At 39.3% G+C, this 18,357-nt stretch overlaps 1 protein-coding gene across 1 annotated transcript in view; it reads left to right on the top strand.

Moving 5' to 3' along the window:
• LOC124613032 (integrator complex subunit 7) overlaps positions 1 to 18,357 on the top strand; it is a 157,348-nt gene that overhangs the window by 72,256 nt on the left and 66,735 nt on the right. Inside the window, 3 exon segments of the mRNA XM_047141600.1 lie at positions 802 to 901; positions 4,435 to 4,631; positions 7,737 to 7,861. Of these exon segments, the coding sequence (XP_046997556.1) occupies positions 802 to 901; positions 4,435 to 4,631; positions 7,737 to 7,861 (422 nt within the window).

The following is an 18,357-nucleotide window of genomic DNA, read 5'->3' as shown; positions in this document are numbered from 1 at the left end:
TGGTCTGTAATTAGTAATTGGTCTTAGGGAAGAGTGCATCTAACCTGCAACACTCACATGAGCGCAACACCCATACTTTGTCACTTGAATAATTGTTCCTGTGTATAGTTCTTGCCTGACCTGTTAAGGAGAGTAACGTAATTCTCCAAATGATAGTTGAAATTGAGATTCTGAATTGTATCCAAGACTCTGGTTGAAGCACACCAGACCTTAGAGAAGATGCAATATGTAGCTGGCAGCACTTAATAGCCACCAACAGATGAAGCACACAGATGAGATCCCCTCACCTGGGAACTATGCGGAATACACACAAGCAATGCAAATACCACAAAGGACTAGGGCAGACACTGTGCGATAACCACTGTGGTTGGACGCTGTTGGAAATTTGAAGGATAGAATTAGCAGTGCTGGTGCCAGAGTTGTACTTTGAGCAAGACCACAGATGCCTTAATCCATCGTCCCTTCTGAACTGAGTTGCTATTCCTACTTTGCTAATTATGCTGTTGATCAGCGTATCAACATTTAACAAAACAAAAGCATTTGCTTTCAGCATTCATTTAACAGCTGTATCTGTAAGACATGTTAAACATTTGTGATATGAACCTAACTAGTTGCGCTAACTTCAAATTCATATAAAGTTGTCACAAAAATAGTTGACTGTATAAAACATTTTAATTGTTTCATTAGTTGTAATCCATATTAGGAGTTCACATGTTCTTTAGTTACTGCAAGACCAAGTTGTTTATTTGAATGTTTTTGATCAAATGAAAGGTCACTGAGTCAGAATCATTGATTTTTCAGATTCACCTCTGATGTCACTTTGCGAGCGTAGCAGCTATTCAGCAAATCCAACAGTAGCTGCCAAGGCTGTGCAGGTGATGACTGATGTCGTGTGTTACTGGTTCGTTTGCACCATAATTGCTTCCTTGAAAATCTACTCTTTTGTTACAGTGACATGAGGTACCATACTAGAATCTGCATATGACTTCGCCAATGTAAATGTAATAGTCTTCTCTGGCAAATTAAGTTTTGTATATAGGATATTTTGCTCACAAGAGCAAATAAAAAAATAGAATCCACATATGACTTCACCAATGTAAATGTAATAGTCTTCTCTGGCAAATTAAATTTTCTATATAGGATATTTTGCTCACAAGAGCAAATCAAAAAATCATACTGTATTTCCAGCCACATTGTTCATGCAGTACCTCAAGATTTTTAATGGCCCTGTAATAAATCACTTGCTGAAAATGTTTTCTTAAGATACAGTTCTTTTTTTTCATTTGCCTGCTTGGAAGGATGTAGTGGAAAATGAGATATTTGTTGCTTACCTCATACATTGTAGACTTTCATTGAAGTTGAAAGCCTTTGGCTGGGATAATAAGTGGCACAAAATGTATATGCTCTGCCATTTTCAGGATTCAGAATATATTAATGACAATTGTAATCTCGTCAGTCTGTTGCTTTTATGTGTTGTACAGTGCAGCATATTAAATAAGTTGAAAAATAAAGGTAAAAGAAGCAAAGGAATCACCAAATATTGTTTCGAACCATGCTTATCCACATAAAACTGTGTTGGAGTTCCTTGACAGATGCACTGAGCTGTTTACACATCAGGTTAGGTTTGCTGTTTTGAGGCATTTATTACCATATTTTACGGGCTGCAAGAAGCTACGGACTATAAGAGGCACCTTAACTTTTAAGCAACTTTTTTAAAAGTGACATTTTTACTATTTTTGTTATTAACTGCAAAGCCAGACTAAAAATAAAAAAAATAAATAAAAAAATATCTTGGCTTACAAAACCAAACTGACCTTTGAAGTTCCTGAAAATTGTCAACTTCCTTCTTCTTCCTTTTCTTCTTCTTCTTCTTCTTCCTCTTTGTCAACATTGTTGTCCTCTTCATATATAGTATCGTCTACATTGCCATCAAGAGTGTTACTTATGCTGCACTTCTTGAAAAATTTAACAATAATGTCTTCTCTCACTCGAGACCACTACTGTTTTATCCACTGACACACGTGTTTGATTGTAGGTCAGTTTAAACATTCCTCTGGCGTGAATTCATGTTGGGTTTCATCCATCATCCTTTTTTCCCATTCGTCTCTCATGTACACTTTAAGTAGTTTAGGTATCAAGACATCAAGAGGTTGCAATTGTGAAGTAAGTCCTCCCAGAATAACAGCAAGTTCTGTATTTCCCTGTCTCAATTTCCCTTTCACAAAAATTTTCAAATGGCTACTAAACTGATCTAGCACAAGAAGAGAACTCTTCATGCCACACTCTGTTAATCCATAAATCATACCAGCCTCATCCATCCAAATGTTGTCATGCATATGAAAAACAATACCTGGTGGTATTTCAGAAGGTTTTTGCATTGTTTTGTGCTTGAAAATGATCATTGGATTAAGTTTAATTCTGTCAACACAACATGGAAGGATAAAGGTGTTGTACACTTTTTCACGTCCACTTGTTTTTATAGTTACAGTTTTAGCACCTTCCATGGCAACAGTTCCGTCACTCGACACATCAAATGTCACAGGAGTTCTGTCCACATTAGCTATTTGGTTTAGTTCCACAATGGTTTTCTTTCAGTGTTGAATAATAAAGTGATGGAAAGATAATATTTTCTCTTCATTCTCTTGTGGCATTTTCTGAGATACTTTGGGTTTGGTTCGCATGTTAAGCCCATGACATTTCATAAACCTGTAGCACCAATCAACTCCACCTTTAAAGTCTGTTAAGTTCTACTGTAGCACTAGCTTACAGGCATGTATTTGAATAATTTTTGTATTAATTTCCATGCCATTTTGACGATGTCCTTGAATCCATTTCAGTATGTTATCTTCTAGTTTTGACCGTTTTGCATTCAGTCCTCTATTTGGACATCTAGTCTTTCTCATTTTTTCCAGTTCTTCTTTACTATTCCGCCAATTGCAAATGTTTTTTTTTTTTCCTGTTGATGGAGGGCCTAAACACTGATGTTTTTTTTCCCCATGATCTTACGCATATGTATTAGTTTAAATTTATGGACCACATCATATGAATACCTTGTATTTATTTTCCATCACGGAACTAGCTTCTAACAAAAATATTGTACTGTTACCGATAACACAAATCACTTTCAGTTCATGTTCACTGCCACCATATACTTCAATGACACATCATAGGCTAGGCAGTATTCTAGATTTGTGATGGCAGGATGCGAGGGAGACAGTGTTAGCAAGCTTGTGAATCACCACAACTCATGTTCGTTGTATCAGTGCACTGCAGTTGCCAATTGAATCAAATGTTACCAGATAGAGATAGGTTTCCTGCGGCATCGAATATATGGCCATTTTTAAGACTGGCGGGAATTTTAAATTAAACACTGTACTTTTTACATTAATTTCAAGTATAAAATGCACATGAATTTTGGAGGCAGTTTGTTGAAGAAAAAAGTGAGTCTTATAGTCCATAAATTATGGTAGCCTTGTTCATACTCAACTACTCATTACTATGGTGAATGCCTTTGCAAGTGGTATAATACTAGCTATTACACAGAGCCGATTTACTTGTATTGTGTTAGTTTATTCTTGTTCTGAAATCCAAGAAGGTACATTTCATCCAATGATACTGACAATAACTAGTTTTCTTCATCGTTATTAAGGGTATCGAGCATGCTGTAGAATAAATGGCTCCCATGTAATTTGGCACCAACATTAAATTTCATTTTTGGCTATTTTTTGTACCGCCAAGTATTAATGTAGAAAATGAAAACTTATGCTCAGATACTGTCAAATGAAAGCAAAGACAGTTCTGATTTATAGCATGACTATGTTTTTAGTATTTTATTTTTGTGAGTAGTCTACGGCTCTTTAGGTCATTTCACCCAGCCTTGTATCCAAGCCTCTCGAACCGTGTATAAATCTTCCAAACTTCTTCATTGCATATCCTCCTCCATTCTGCACAGGGTCTTAATCTTTTTCTCCTGTATGAAGTTTGCCACCACAGTATTTCTTTCAGCATTGCTCATCCCTTAATCGTTTCACATGCCTAGATCATTTTAAATGCCAATTTTCCATCTCTTCAGTGATGTACATGGGGGTTTTTATTCAGTTCCAGATTTATTTGTTTGGGAGTTTTTGTTGCCTTTAAACTCCACAGCATCACAAAAACTCTGTTTGCACTCCTTCAAGTCTCCTTCCATTTTGTTTTGACTATGTTAATGAATGACAATTACCTGAGCTAACACGGATAATGTGTTTACTTTTTTAAATGTCTGTGGTAAACAGCACCAGTTAATATGTCACATTTCTTAACTCAGTGTCTTAAAGTCATGGAAAATAATTAGTGTTATGTGTGAGTATTTTGAAATAAGTGTTGCCATACAGCGCACAATCACACCACTGACCAAAAAGGAAGTACGGCATTAACAGATTTTTAATGTTTCAGCTCACGAGAAGATGTTGCCCATGATGTGTATCGTACTGTGGACACTGTCGAGCTGTTGTTCCTAGTTGTCGCTCCCACTGAAGACTGCAGCAGGCAACTGTCCACGTGTCTTCGTTGCGCTGTCTCTCTTTGCCGGCACTGTTCAGATTTGGTTCCACGTTTTGTTCAGTTACTAGGTGCACAACTTGTTGCTCAAGGTAAGTAACACTTCAAATATGAATTTGAGATTAGGAATTGGTTATGGAACAGCTTGGACTGCAGTGTAGAATTAAGTTCAGTAGAATTTCTGCCAGATAATCTGTAGTTGCTGATGTAATTCTTTCTCCTTTCCTGCTACTCTCTAAATATGTGTTGTTGAATAGTCCACCTGAAAGATTTTGGAATTTCTGTGATCTAATCAGTTGTAGTGTTTCTGAAATAGATGTGCAAGTGGCTGCTTATTGTATAATCTGTCGCTGAAAAATACAATAGTATGCAACTATTAGAAGTTGTGGAAGGAATTCTCTTTTTCACAAGCACCATATTGTTCAGACAACTATCAGCATTAGAGTTTAAGTGGCAACACTACCATAAAGATATTTTATGATTTCCGGTTGGATGTAAATACAAATTGTAGACTTGACAGATTGTTTGTGGCATTTGCACATTATTTCCTTTCTGAGGACATGGTTTTTTTTGAGTGTGAACATGGAAAAATAATCTCTCAGAATTAAAAGAAATTCATGTTCATTACGCCCAATTGACAGACACAGTGGGAGATAAATATCTATTAACTCTTCATTGGTGAGAATCCGAGTATGTATTACCTGGTGGAGAGTGTTTGCATGGCTGCAACCTGGCCACATACTTACTAGATGAATTCTTGCAAATAAAACTATATTGATCTCCCATCTGTTGGTAATGGGCAAAACTACTTTATCAGCTAAAAGTGGGAATATCTGTGCAAATGTACCATTAAGATCTTTGCTGGGAAGTGGTTAGTTGGAAGAAATCAGAAACTATGAACTGTCCTCTTAGTGGACATAAATAAATGTATAACAGAAAAAATGAAAATATTTAGAAGACTACTAAATATTTCAGTGCACAGTGTACTGATTGTTTATCACGCCACTGAAAAGTGAAAAGAAGATGCACATATAAATTCCAGACTGTGTCTTGTACAGAAGCGCATAGAAAGAAACTGCAGTGTAGAACTTTGTTTTGAAGACAGCTTCAAAGTATACTACACTGAAAGTTTGTTTTAAGTGATCATTTGTCTTTAATGTAATATGTTCTATTCCTATGCTAAAATTTCATTAATTATGTGCAAATAGTTCCTGCATTAAAGCAATTTAAATAAAATGATCTTTTCCTTTACTATCTGGTAATGGTATTGACTAGAATAATAATGGTATTGAATAGAATTGGGGAGAAGAGGAGTTTGTGGCACAACTTGACTAAAAGAAGGGACCGGTTGGTAGGACATGTTTTGAGGCATCAAGGGATCACAAATTTAGCATTGGAGGGCAGCGTGGAGGGTAAAAATCGTAGAGGGAGACCAAGAGATGAATACATTAAGCAGATTCAGAAGGATGTAGGTTGCAGTAAGTACTGGGAGATGAAAAAGCTTGCACAGGATAGAGTAACATGGAGAGCTGCATCAAACCAGTCTCAGGACTGAAGACCACAACAACAACAACAATGTAAACTACCACCAGGAGGCTAGATACACACTTGGAAACTGCTGGCTGGAAGGGTTAATAACAATTACGCAGTCCAGTCACATTAAAGTGACCACCTTTTGCAGCATGGACCACTGCAAACATGCACAAAGAGTGTCAGTGAGGTTCTGGAAGGTACAGATGCGGAGCCATGCTGGAGGCAGTGTCGTGGCAGGCTGTGCCACGTTTCTCGGTGGAGGATCATTGGCACATACAGCCCAATCGAGGCAGTCTCATAGATTCTTAATTGGTTTTAAATTTGGAGAGTTTGGTGGCCTGGGGAATAAGGTAAACTCATCCTGGTGCTCTTTGAACCACCCTCGTACACTGTGATCTTTGTGATACATTGCGTTGTTCTGCTGGTAGATGATTGTTGAAGGGTGTTTTCTTTCAGGCAGTTCATGCCATACACACCAACGGCCATCTGTCTGGTGGAGATAAAACACGATTACTCTGGAAAGGCCACTTGTCGCCATTCAGCAATGTCCAGTTGCAGTATTGGCATGCAAATTGCAGCCTTCATTGCCCGTGAAAGCAGTCAGCATTTGTGCATGAACCAGGAGCGTGCTGTGGAGGCCCATACACAACAACATTTGCTGAATGGCCATTGGAGGGAGACTGTTGGTAGCCCTTTGGTTCATCTTTGCAGCCATCATTCACTCCTGTCGTCTGTGACCCGTGGAGCATCTCGACTGCCTCTTTAACGGTTTTGGATAGCGCTATTTTGCCATGCACAGTATACTTTAACCACAATGGCACAAGAACAGTTTACAAACTTAGTCATTTCACTAATGCTTCTTCACTTAGCCTGAAAGCCAATGGCCATGCCCATTTGGGAATCAGATAAGTTGCTCTGTTTCTGCATTACAACAATGACTGTGCTATTTTCTGCATAACAGTTGACTTTGTAAAGCACAACTGTCACTGGAAACAATTGACAAGATAGTTTGGGAGATCCTACGCTATCCTTATTTCAGCCATGACTTACCCCTTTACACTTTTATCTGTTTCATCCAGTGAAAGAAGCTTTGCGTGACATCAAGTTCATTGTCAACAAAACTGCAAAGAAAAAAGTACAAAACTTGCTTTGAGATTGAGGTACAAAATTTTTACTGAGAGACTCATAAGAAGATGGCAAAAGTGTATAGAAATTAGTTGGGATTACATGGAAAAACAGAGAAAAAGCAATGTTGACTTAATGAACCATTTTTATTGTACAACTGCTTGTTTAATTACTGAATGACTTCATCTTTTAAAAGAACATTTGAAATGATAGAACTGCTGGGTGATGAACTTACTGCTTTGCCTCTGTGTGCTTGGTAAATTATGCCATTCCATCTCTTCAGCAAAACTTTGAAAATAATAAAAGAAACATTCAAGAAACTTCATAATTTATGAAGTCATAACTCCTACCAGAATAGTGTACCAGCTCATAAGGTTCTGCACAGCAATTATTTGATTCTGTAATACGTTTGTTCTTTTACAAAGTGAGAATTAATAAACTGAGAAAGGGTAGGGATCCATGAGATCGAGATAGTGGTAGCCAATACTACATTTTGTGCCACAACAGCACGTTTCAGTTGCCATTGTTTTGAATTGCAGATCTCCACCGTGTGCTGCTGTGTGAAGCACTTGGTGCTATTGGGGGCTTCCAAGCAGGAGCACTTGTTCCCATCCTGCCAGATTTGTTGCAGCTGTTGCAGTCATGTCAAGGTTCTCGTGAAAAGGTATAGTAGCTTGTAGAAGATACAGGTCTTTTTATCTAAACTTGTGGTTGATTTTTCAGGTCAGGCTGAACATAAGGCCTTAATGTTCTTGTAAATGAGGGACCTAAGTAAGATACAGGCACATGAACCTAAATTTTGTAGAAACACAAGTGGGAGTAATATTAATGAACAAAATAAAAATTGAAGAGCTCAAGGAGAAGGCAAAGGAAGTTTCCTTATACGAGAGGACGGACTCGTGAAGTGTAAGTGGTACAGACATGTTATACGATACCAAGGAATGTGCATGGATTGAGGCTCCAAGGTGAAACCCCATGAGGAGTACCAAAGGATAGTTGGATAAAAGTAATGGAAGAGAGTATTTGGAGAAAAGGGATAGGACTGGAAGAGGATAGTGGCAGAGCAGTAGAGGGAGGGTAGAGGAAAATGGAGAGGCTTGTGTATGAAACAGATTTGACCAGTGTCTGGAAACTGTTTCTGCTTATTATTTTTATTGTTATTACTGTTACTATTCTTATTATCTCTATTACTTTTACTATTGGTTTGACCCAATGAGAACCGTATGATATAACTTACGTCTTCTTTCTTTTCTCCTTTCATTCCAGTGTTTTTTTTTTTTCTTTCTGATTTGTGTCCCCCCATGTGCCTGTCAATCTTTTTTCCCCATCCTGAAAGCCCTTGAAACATTTTACTTTGGCCCTGAACTTTTCTCCTATTTCTTTCACCATTATTCCCATTTCCCTCAAGTCTGCTTTAACTTCTTTGATTCACACCATTGATGTTTTTGCATTTCTGTCAAAAAAGTTAAAAATACTAACAAAGAGATAGAGGGGCTGGCCAGTACTTACCTCAGCTCAGTACAGCCGATAGATACACATAAAACACATAAAACGGAACCGAAAATTTACGTTCCTAGCTTTCGGAACAAATGTTCCTTCATCTGCACACTTCCCTCTGACAACCATGCCTCCATCCTTGCTACCCTCCGTATTTTCCTTTCCCTGTTGCTTCATAACCTGGGTTGTGAGTAACTGAATCTCCTTTCCCTTCTTCCCTTTCCTTCCCCTCCCCGATGAAGGAACATTTGTTCCGAAAGCTAGGAACGTAAATTTTCGGTTCTGTTTTATGTGTTTTATGTGTATCTATCGGCTGTACTGAGCTGAGGTAAGTACTGGCCAGCCCCTCTACCTCTTTGTTAAAAAAGTTAAAAACTGTTTTTGTTAATCATTTTTTATCTATCCTTTTTAGGTGTCCATAGAATACAACTCTTCTTTTCCTCATTGTGCCTAATATTGGTTCTATTCTTTCACAAGCTTAATTATTAGTTCAAACAATGGAAAGTCCATGTTGGAATAATTACGTTATAGGAAAAGGATAGATTGCTACTAACCCATATAGCAGAGATGTTGAGTTGCTGATAGGCACAACAAAAAGACTACTAAATACATAAGCTTTCGGCCAGAAGACCTCCTTCTTAAATAGACAACATGCATGCACACACATTCACGCAAACACAGTTCCCACACACATGACTGCTGTCTCTGGCTGCCCCAGAAATAAGAGACAGCAGTCATGTATGTGTAAACTGGGTTTACATGAATGTATATGTTGTTTATTTCAGAAGAATGCCTTGTGACTTAAAGCTTACTTGTTCAGTAGTCTTTTTGATGTGCCTGTCCATGACTCAACATCTCCACTATATGGTGATTAGGAATCTGTACTTTTCATATTTATTAGTTCAACAGTATGAAAAGGATATATTGCTTTTCACCATAAAGATGACACGTTGAGCTGCAGACAGACATGACGAAAAGGCTGTTACACATTTGAGCTTTCAGCCAAAGCCTTCTTCAGTTAGGAAAATACACACATGTTCACATAAGCATGCACACCTTGTGCACATTTGATCACTATCTCCATCCACTCTGGCTAGAATGCACCTGTTTCACATTGAACAGAAGCAGCAATCTGGAATGGGGTGGGGAAGGGGAGGGATGTGGGGCAAAAGTCAGTGCTGCCTGGCAGAGTGCACAGGGACTTGATGGTAGCTGGACAAGGCTGCCTGGTGTAGCGTTTGGAGGCTGTAGTAGGAAGTGGGGAAGGGGGGGGGGGGACAGAAATGGAGGAGAGCAGAGAAGGGGAAAAGACTATAGGTTGAGGCTGGGATGATTTTGGGAATGGATAATGTGTTATAAGGATAACTCGCATCTGCACACTTCTGAAAAGCCTGTGGTGGAAGGGAGGACCAAGATGACCTGTGCTGTGAAGCAGACACTGAAATCTAGGATGTTGTGTTCAGGGTGGTCCACTGTGCTCTTGACCACAGCTGCCATGACTTCCAAACCAAAAAATCCTTCCCATGCAGACTTGTCTCCTGGGGACAACGTTTCTGCACTGACGAGAATTTCCTCGCCCAGTAAACTGAAGGGAAATCTGTGTATGGACTAGCTCTGGAGAATAGTGCCAGTCTGTGAGGCCTTTGTGACACACAATGGCCTTCACAGACAGGCACTATTCCCCAGGGCTAGTCTGCACACAGATTTCTCATGCCATATCCCCAGTTTCACCCAATCATCCAACCACCACCAAGAATCAGCAAAGGATTGCCCCCTTTGTCACCCAGTATCATTTCTGATTGGAACAACTGGATTACATCCTTTGTCAGGGCTTTGATGATCTATCATTGTGTCCTGAAATGAGGGATATCCTACCAAAGATTCTTCCTGCCCCTCCTAACATTGCGTTCCATTGCCCACCCAATCTCTACAACATCCTAGTCCATCCCCATGCCATGCCTAATCCCAACCCTTTCCCACAGGCATCTTATCCCTGTGAAAGACCTAGGGGCAAGTCTTGCCTGATCCACCCATCTAGCACTTCCTGTTCCAACCCTGTCACAGGCTTATCCTGCTCTATCAGATGCCAGACCACTTGTGAAAGCAGCCATGTTATATACTAGCTCTGCTACAGTCATCATGCCACTTTTTATATTAGTATGACTACCAACCAACTGTCCACAAGGATGAATGATCACTGCCAAGCTATGGCCTAGAGCAAAATAAACCATTCTGTGGCACAATATGCAGCTGAGCATAACTTGCTTTGTGTTGCTTCACAACCTGGGCCATCAGGACCCCTCCCATCCACCACCAGCTTTTCTGAACTGTGCAGATAGGAGTTATCCTTACAACACATTCTCCGCTCTTGAAACCATCCCAACCTCAATCTATGGTCCCCACACCCTCCACCCAATAGTTACTGCCCCCTCTGTCCAATCACCTCTTTTCAATTCAAGTCTCCTCACTGTCCTTGTGCACCACTCTCTGCCAATGCAACCATTGGCATTTTCCACTCCCTCCTCCCACCCCAACCCCCCATTCCCTCTCCCTCTTTCCATCAAAGCACAAAGCATCCCAACAATGTAGCTGGTACCTTCATCCTGCCACCATGCTACCGTCTAGCCCCTGCATGCTCCGCCAGGTAGCACTGATCCCCTGCCCTCCCCCTATGGCCACCACCCCATGCACTGCCATCCCTCCTCCTTCAAAGTTCCAGATTGCTGATGCCATTCGAAAATGTGTGCTTGAGGTATGCTTGCTTGGGTGAATGTGTGTGTGTTTTTCTTTCTGAAGACATCTTTGGCAGAAAGCTCAAATGTGTAACAGTTTTTTCATCGTGCCTGTCTGCAGCTCAACTTGTAATCTTTACTGTGAGCAGCAATATATCTTTTTTAGAGTACTGTTGATATTCCATCCCGAACTTTCCACAGTTTCATTATTACTTCTTAATTTCCATTTCCCATTGTCATATGTTTGTTCCAAGATTTTCCTGATTCTTTTCCTTTCTTTCTTTTCTACTTCACCCAATTGTTTGGCTGTATTTAACGAAAGGCATTCTACAGCATAAAGACATTCTGGTCTAAAGACAGTGTTGTAGTGCCAGAGGCTTACATTTAGGGAAACAGATTTCTTATTATACGGGTTTTCTGTTAATTGAAAAGCCACTTCTATTTTCTTGCACTTGCTAATTTGGTTTCCTTATCCAAAGCATTTGGTTTGATTATGTAGGTTTTTAAATTTTGTAGGCATTACTTTCACATGACATTATTTTTGTATTTCTGATCCCTTATATTTAAAAACAAAGATGATGTGACTTACCAAACGAAAGTGCTGGCAGGTCGGTAGACACACAAACAAACGCAAACATACACACAAAATTCAAGCTTTCGCAACAAACTGTTGCCTCATCAGGAAAGAGGGAAGGAGAGGGAAAGACGAAAGGATGTGGGTTTTAAGGGAGAGGGTAAGGAGTCATTCCAATCCCGGGAGCGGAAAGACATACCTTAGGGGGAAAAAAGGACGGGTATACACTCGCGCGCACACACACACGTATCCATCCACACATATACAGACACAAGCAGACATATTTAAAATATGTGTCTGTATATGTGTGGATGGATATGTGTGTGTGTGTGTGTGTGTGTGTGTGTGTGTGCGAGTGTATACCCGTCCTTTTTTCCCCCTAAGGTATGTCTTTCCGCTCCCGGGATTGGAATAACTCCTTACCCTCTCCCTTAAAACCCACATCCTTTCATCTTTCCCTCTCCTTCCCTCTTTCCTGATGAGGCAGCAGTTTGTTGCGAAAGCTTGAATTTTGTGTGTATGTTTGTGTTTGTTTGTGTGTCTATCGACCTGCCAGCGCTTTCGTTTGGTAAGTCACATCATCTTTGTTTTTAGATATATTTTTCCCACATGGAATGTTTCCCTCTATTATATTGATCCCTTATATTTGTTGATTTTGAACCAGTTTTTGACTTTTTGGCCCATTGTTGGTAAATAATTTACTAGTGCCCACAAGTGACACTAGCACAGTCTAGTACAGTCATGACTCTTCTGTCCATTTTTGTAATATGCTATGACAGCAGTGCACCAAGTGGTCATTAAGCTACATGGTTAACTGTAATATCCAATGAAAGTGAATAGTCTCATTTTCGTTGATTTGTAACATGGTTTGTACGAGAGGGAGTGTATGTAGTGCAATAAATTGTAACAGTAACAAAAAGAAGACACAAATTTATCATTACACAAGTTTCCTAAGGACCACAGGAGATATGAAACAGCAAATACAGGAATGTTTAGCTACAGTTTTCTTGTGACATACAGACATTTACTGAAGGATAACATTTCTTTTTAATAACAAGAACTAGATAATAAATAGCAGAAGACATGATGAATTGCTGGAAGAGAACATATATCTACCCAATAACATGAAGTTTTGTGCATTACACTTCAAAACAAATCAGGTTATGGATGCATAAAATACGAAACTGCTATTGAATGCAGTACAAGATAAGCCACCACAACCCTCACTGAAGAGAATAATATCATACAGGTGTGGTAATAAAATGACAGAAGAGAAAATTTTGTCCTCTCTCAAAGGAAACCAATTCCGCAATTGTTGCTGCATCAGAGTCACAAATTTCAGAATTTTTACATATTCGTTGTCTTCCAAAGAAGTAATTATATCAAACAAATATTCATCAATTAGCAAGTCAAGTGTAGTGCAAATCTTCAGACTTCGTGCAAAATTGTTACATGTCAAAGAAAGTGCCAACTTTAAGAACACTCAGCCAACTTTAAGAACACTCAGCAACAGAAAGACATGCTTCTTACAAATTCTCTCATCTTCAGTGGGATAAATTGCAACCATATGCAATTTTGAGAGCATTTCCTCATGAAGAAATTGTAGTTTGTGTCATTTATTACATTCACTCAGATCTCTTGAGATTCTACAAACATTTGAGGTGCAAAAATACAATAAAGATTTAGTAAATTAAGTAGTAAAACAAAGAGACATTAATTTTATGACGTGTATGTTGATAAGTACTGAATGGCTTTCTTGCCGTTAGGGTCATTATTGTGTCTTCAACTGTCTGACAGAGACAACTTTCACAGCACTGAGTTTCGTGACTGTATGTGTTAGGCTGTGACACCAGTGTGTAGAAAAGCAAACATTATAAACAAAGATACTTTCAGCACACACAGAATCTTTGGTCATGGCATTAGGTATGAAATTTCAAATAGTGTGCTCATCACTCTTGTTATGCCTCAAGCATTTTAAATTACACACTGAATTACAATTTACAATATGGATTTTATTAAGTGTGGTACATAATCCTCCCATACCATACTAAAGATTGTGAGGAAAACAAAGTAATGTATAACACAGTTCTGTTGTGATCCAGATTTGTGGATAGGAATGTCATCATTGGGACTGGGGTCTGAGAATATGTAACTGAGTAACTGGAAGATTTTAAGCTTAAAAGTAGGGATGTGTTTAGATGTAACTGGCCTTTGAGAACCAGGTGGAGGTTTTGAGGTATATGCATATTTACTCCAAATGCTTGTGACGGACTAAGTTTTTTTTTTATTTTTTGGCTATATGTAGTACTTCAGTGTGGGCACTGTATCTGTAACCTTCCTTCAGTACATACTCAGAAAATGTGGAATTTGACATACATAACCTCCAGCTGTGTTCTTGCTCATTCATTCAAGCTGCTGCAACCCTGCTAGTTTGATTAATATATGAGGGTCATGGTAGAGCAACAGTTCCTACTCCTTTCACAAGCTCCTTGCAGAACAGTCACGCATTTCTTCCACGTTGAACTGCAATCTTTACATAAGAGCACTATTCAAGTCGAGCAACATTCATCCTGAATGGCTGTTCACACTCTGGTCTCTCTTCACGTTTTGTTCTCCTGGAAAGGATAGCCATCCAGCGTCGCGTCACGTTGCTGTAGATTCTTTGGGGAGACTCCTGATACCATGGAATGTGCATGGTGTGTAATTACCATTGTGCATTGTTGTTGTGGCATGGACTGGGCAGTTTTTTTAGGTTAGAAGGCCTCGGGAAAGTACAGGGTGGGCTGCAATCTCAAAGGGTGCATGGCAAATACAGGACGTGCTTGGATCAAGGAACGGTCAGAATTGTAGTTGTAAATTGTTGTAGTTGTGCTGGGAAAGTCCCTGAGATTCAAGCGCTAATAGAAAGCACAGAAGCTGAAATCGTTATAGGTACAGAAAGCTGGCTAAAGCCTGAAATAAGTTCTGCAGAAATTTTTACGAAGTCTCAGACGGTGTTCAGGAAAGATAGATTAGGCAGAATTGGTGGTGGAGTATTTGTGTCTGTCAGTAGTGGTTTATCTTGTAGTGAAGTCGAAGTAGATAGTCCGTGCGAATTGGTATGGGTGGAGGTTATACTTAACAGCCGAACTAAGTTAATAATTGGCTCCTTCTACTGACCCCCAAACTCCGATGATATAGTTGCTGAACAGTTCAGAGAAAATTTGAGTCTCGTAACAAATAAATACCCCACTCATATGGTTATAGTTGGTGGGGACTTCAACCTTCCCTCGATATGTTGGCAAAAATACTTGTTCAAAACGTGGTAGGCAGAAAACATCTTCCGAGATTGTCATAAATGATTTCTCCGAAAATTATTTCGAGCAGTTAGTCCATGAACCCACGCGAATTGTAAATGGTTGCGAAAACACACTTGACCTTTTAGCCACAAACAATCCAGAGCTAATAGAGATTATCATGACTGATGCAGGGATTAGTGATCACAAGGTCGTTGTAGCTAGGCTCAATACCGTTTCTTCCAAATCCACCAGAAACAAACGCAAAATAATTTTATTTAAAAAAGCGGATTAAGCGTCACTAGAAGCCTTCCTAAGAGACAATCTCCATTCCTTCCGAACTGACTATGCAAATGTAGACGAGACGTGGCTCAAATTCAAAGATATAGTAGCAACAGCAATTGAGAGATTCATACCTCATAAATTGGTAAGATATGGAACTGATCTCCCATGGTACACAAAACAGGTCCAAACACTGTTGCAGAGGCAACGGAAAAAGCATGCGAAGTTCAGAAGAACGCGAAATCCCGAAGATTGGCTAAAATTTACAGATGCGCGAAATTTGGCAAGGACTTCAATGTGAGACGCCTTTAATAGGTTCCACAATGAAGCATTGTCTCAAAATTTGGTAGAAAATCCGAAGAAATTCTGGTCGTATGTAAAGTACACTAGCGGCAAGGTGCAGTCAACACCTTCACTGCGCAGTGCCGATGGTACTGTTACCGATGACTGTGCCACTAAAGTGGAGTTATTGAATGCAGTTTTCCAAAATTCCTTCACCAGGGAAGACGAATGGAATATTCCAGAATTTGAAACACGAACAGCTGCTAGCATGAGTTTCTTAGAAGTAGATACCTTAGGGGTTGCGAAGCAACTCAAATCTCTTGATACGGGCTAGTCTTCAGGTCCAGATTGTATACCGATTAGGTTCCTTTCAGATTATGCTGATACAATAGCTCCCTACTTAGCAATCATATACAACTGCTCGCTCACCGATAGATCTGTACCTACAGATTGGAAAATTGTGCAGGTCGCATCAGTGTTTAAGAAGGGTAGTAGGAGTAATCCATCAAACTACAGACCTATATCATTGACGTCGGTTTGCAGTAGGGTTTTGGAGCATATACTGTATTCAAACATTATGAATCACCTCGAAGGGAACAATCTATTGATACATAATCAGCATGGTTTCAGAAAACATCGTTCTTGTGCAACGCAGCTAGCTCTTTATTCGCACGAAGTAATGGCCGCTATCGACAGGGGATCTCAAGTTGATTCCGTATTTCTAGATTTCCGGAAAGCTTTAGACACCATTCCTCACAAGCGACTTCTAATCAATCTGCGGGCCTATGGGGTATCGTTTCAGTTGTGCGACTGGATTCATGATTTTCTGTCAGGAAGATCGTAGTTCATAGTAATAGACGGCAAATCATCGAGTAAAACTGAAGTGATATCAGGTGTTCCCCAGGGAAGCGTCCTGGGACTTCTGCTGTTCCTGATCTATATAAATGACCTGGGTGACAATCTGAGCAGTTCTCTTAGGTTGTTCGCAGATGATGCTGTAATTTACCGTCTAGTAAGGTCATCCGAAGACCAGTATCAGTTGCAAAGCAATTTAGAAAAGATTGCTGTATGGTGTGGCAGGTGGCAGTTGACGCTAAATAATGAAAAGTGTGAGGTGATCCACATGAGTTCCAAAAGAAAACCGTTGGAATTCGATTACTCAATAAATAGTACAATTCTCAAGGCTGTCAATTCAACTAAGTACCTGGGTGTTAAAATTACGAACAACTTCAGTTGGAAAGACCACATAGATAATATTGTGGGGAAGGTGAGCCAAAGGTTGCATTTCATTGGCAGGACACATAGAAGATGCAACAAGTCCACTAAAGAGACAGCTTACACTACACTCGTTCGTCCTCTGTTAGAATATTGCTGCGCGGTGTGGGATCCTTACCAGGTGGGATTGACGGAGGACATCAAAAGGGTGCAAAAAAGGGCAGCTCATTTTGTATTATAATGTAATAGGGGAGAGAGTTTGGCAGATATGATACGCGAGTTGGGAATGGAAGTCATTAAAGCAAAGACGTTTTTATTCGCGGCGAGATCTATTTACGCAATTTCAGTCACCAACTTTCTCTTCCGAATGCGAAAATATTTTGTTGAGCCCAACCAACATAGGTAGGAATGATGATCAAAATAAAATAATAGAAATCAGAGCTCGAACAGAAAGGTTTAGGTGTTTGTTTTTCCCGCGCACTGTTCGGGAGTGGAATGGTAGAGAGATAGTATTATTGTGGTATGATGAACCCTCTGCCAAGCACTTAAATGTGAATTGCAGAGTAATCATGTAGATGTAGATGTAGAAAACACATTTGAAATGACAAAATTTGTTTCATCTTTTTTCTTGTGCCATATCTTTATGGCAGCATGTGTGTTCATCTGTCTCTCTGTATGTAATGTATACATATGAACTAACCTCCCATTTGCATATTTCAGAAATTTTTAATTTGTTACCATTTTTGAGACAAAAAATTTTTGCCACGACTTTTGCAATAACCCTTGTACAATTTGTTACAGTCGGTGCAGGTGATTGTTTGTAAACACCACTGTTACTTAATAAATCTTTATTATCCATGTTACTGACTAGGATTTGAACTGTGATACCTCTTAGATAAAATGAAGTTTTAATGTTGCAAGATTTGAGAGTTTTGGCTCATTTGTTGTATGGCTTTTCTAAATATGGGATAATACACCAGTTTATTTTAATTATGACTTTTGCTGCAGAAGGGGCATAAATGAAGGGCAAGATCTTTGTTTGTTTGTTTTGTGGAATGTTATCAACGACATCAGTGCTATAACAACCAATTTCACTCAAGTCGGAGTCTTCTATGTGGCAACGTCAGGCAGTTGTCAAATATGCAGCCAGTTTTCCAGAATGGACACAAAAACAAATCACTTGTATTATTCTGATTTAAATAACTGTGAATGCAGTTTTAATAATTGTCATACATTGTAATACACGAAAACAGAACATGGTGCAGAAGTCAATTATATGGTAGGAGGAGTGGGAAGCACATTA

This window comes from Schistocerca americana, chromosome 4, assembly GCF_021461395.2.
Source record: "Schistocerca americana isolate TAMUIC-IGC-003095 chromosome 4, iqSchAmer2.1, whole genome shotgun sequence".
Taxonomy (NCBI): domain Eukaryota; kingdom Metazoa; phylum Arthropoda; class Insecta; order Orthoptera; family Acrididae; genus Schistocerca; species Schistocerca americana.
This window is presented reverse-complemented; position numbering and strand designations above follow the sequence as displayed.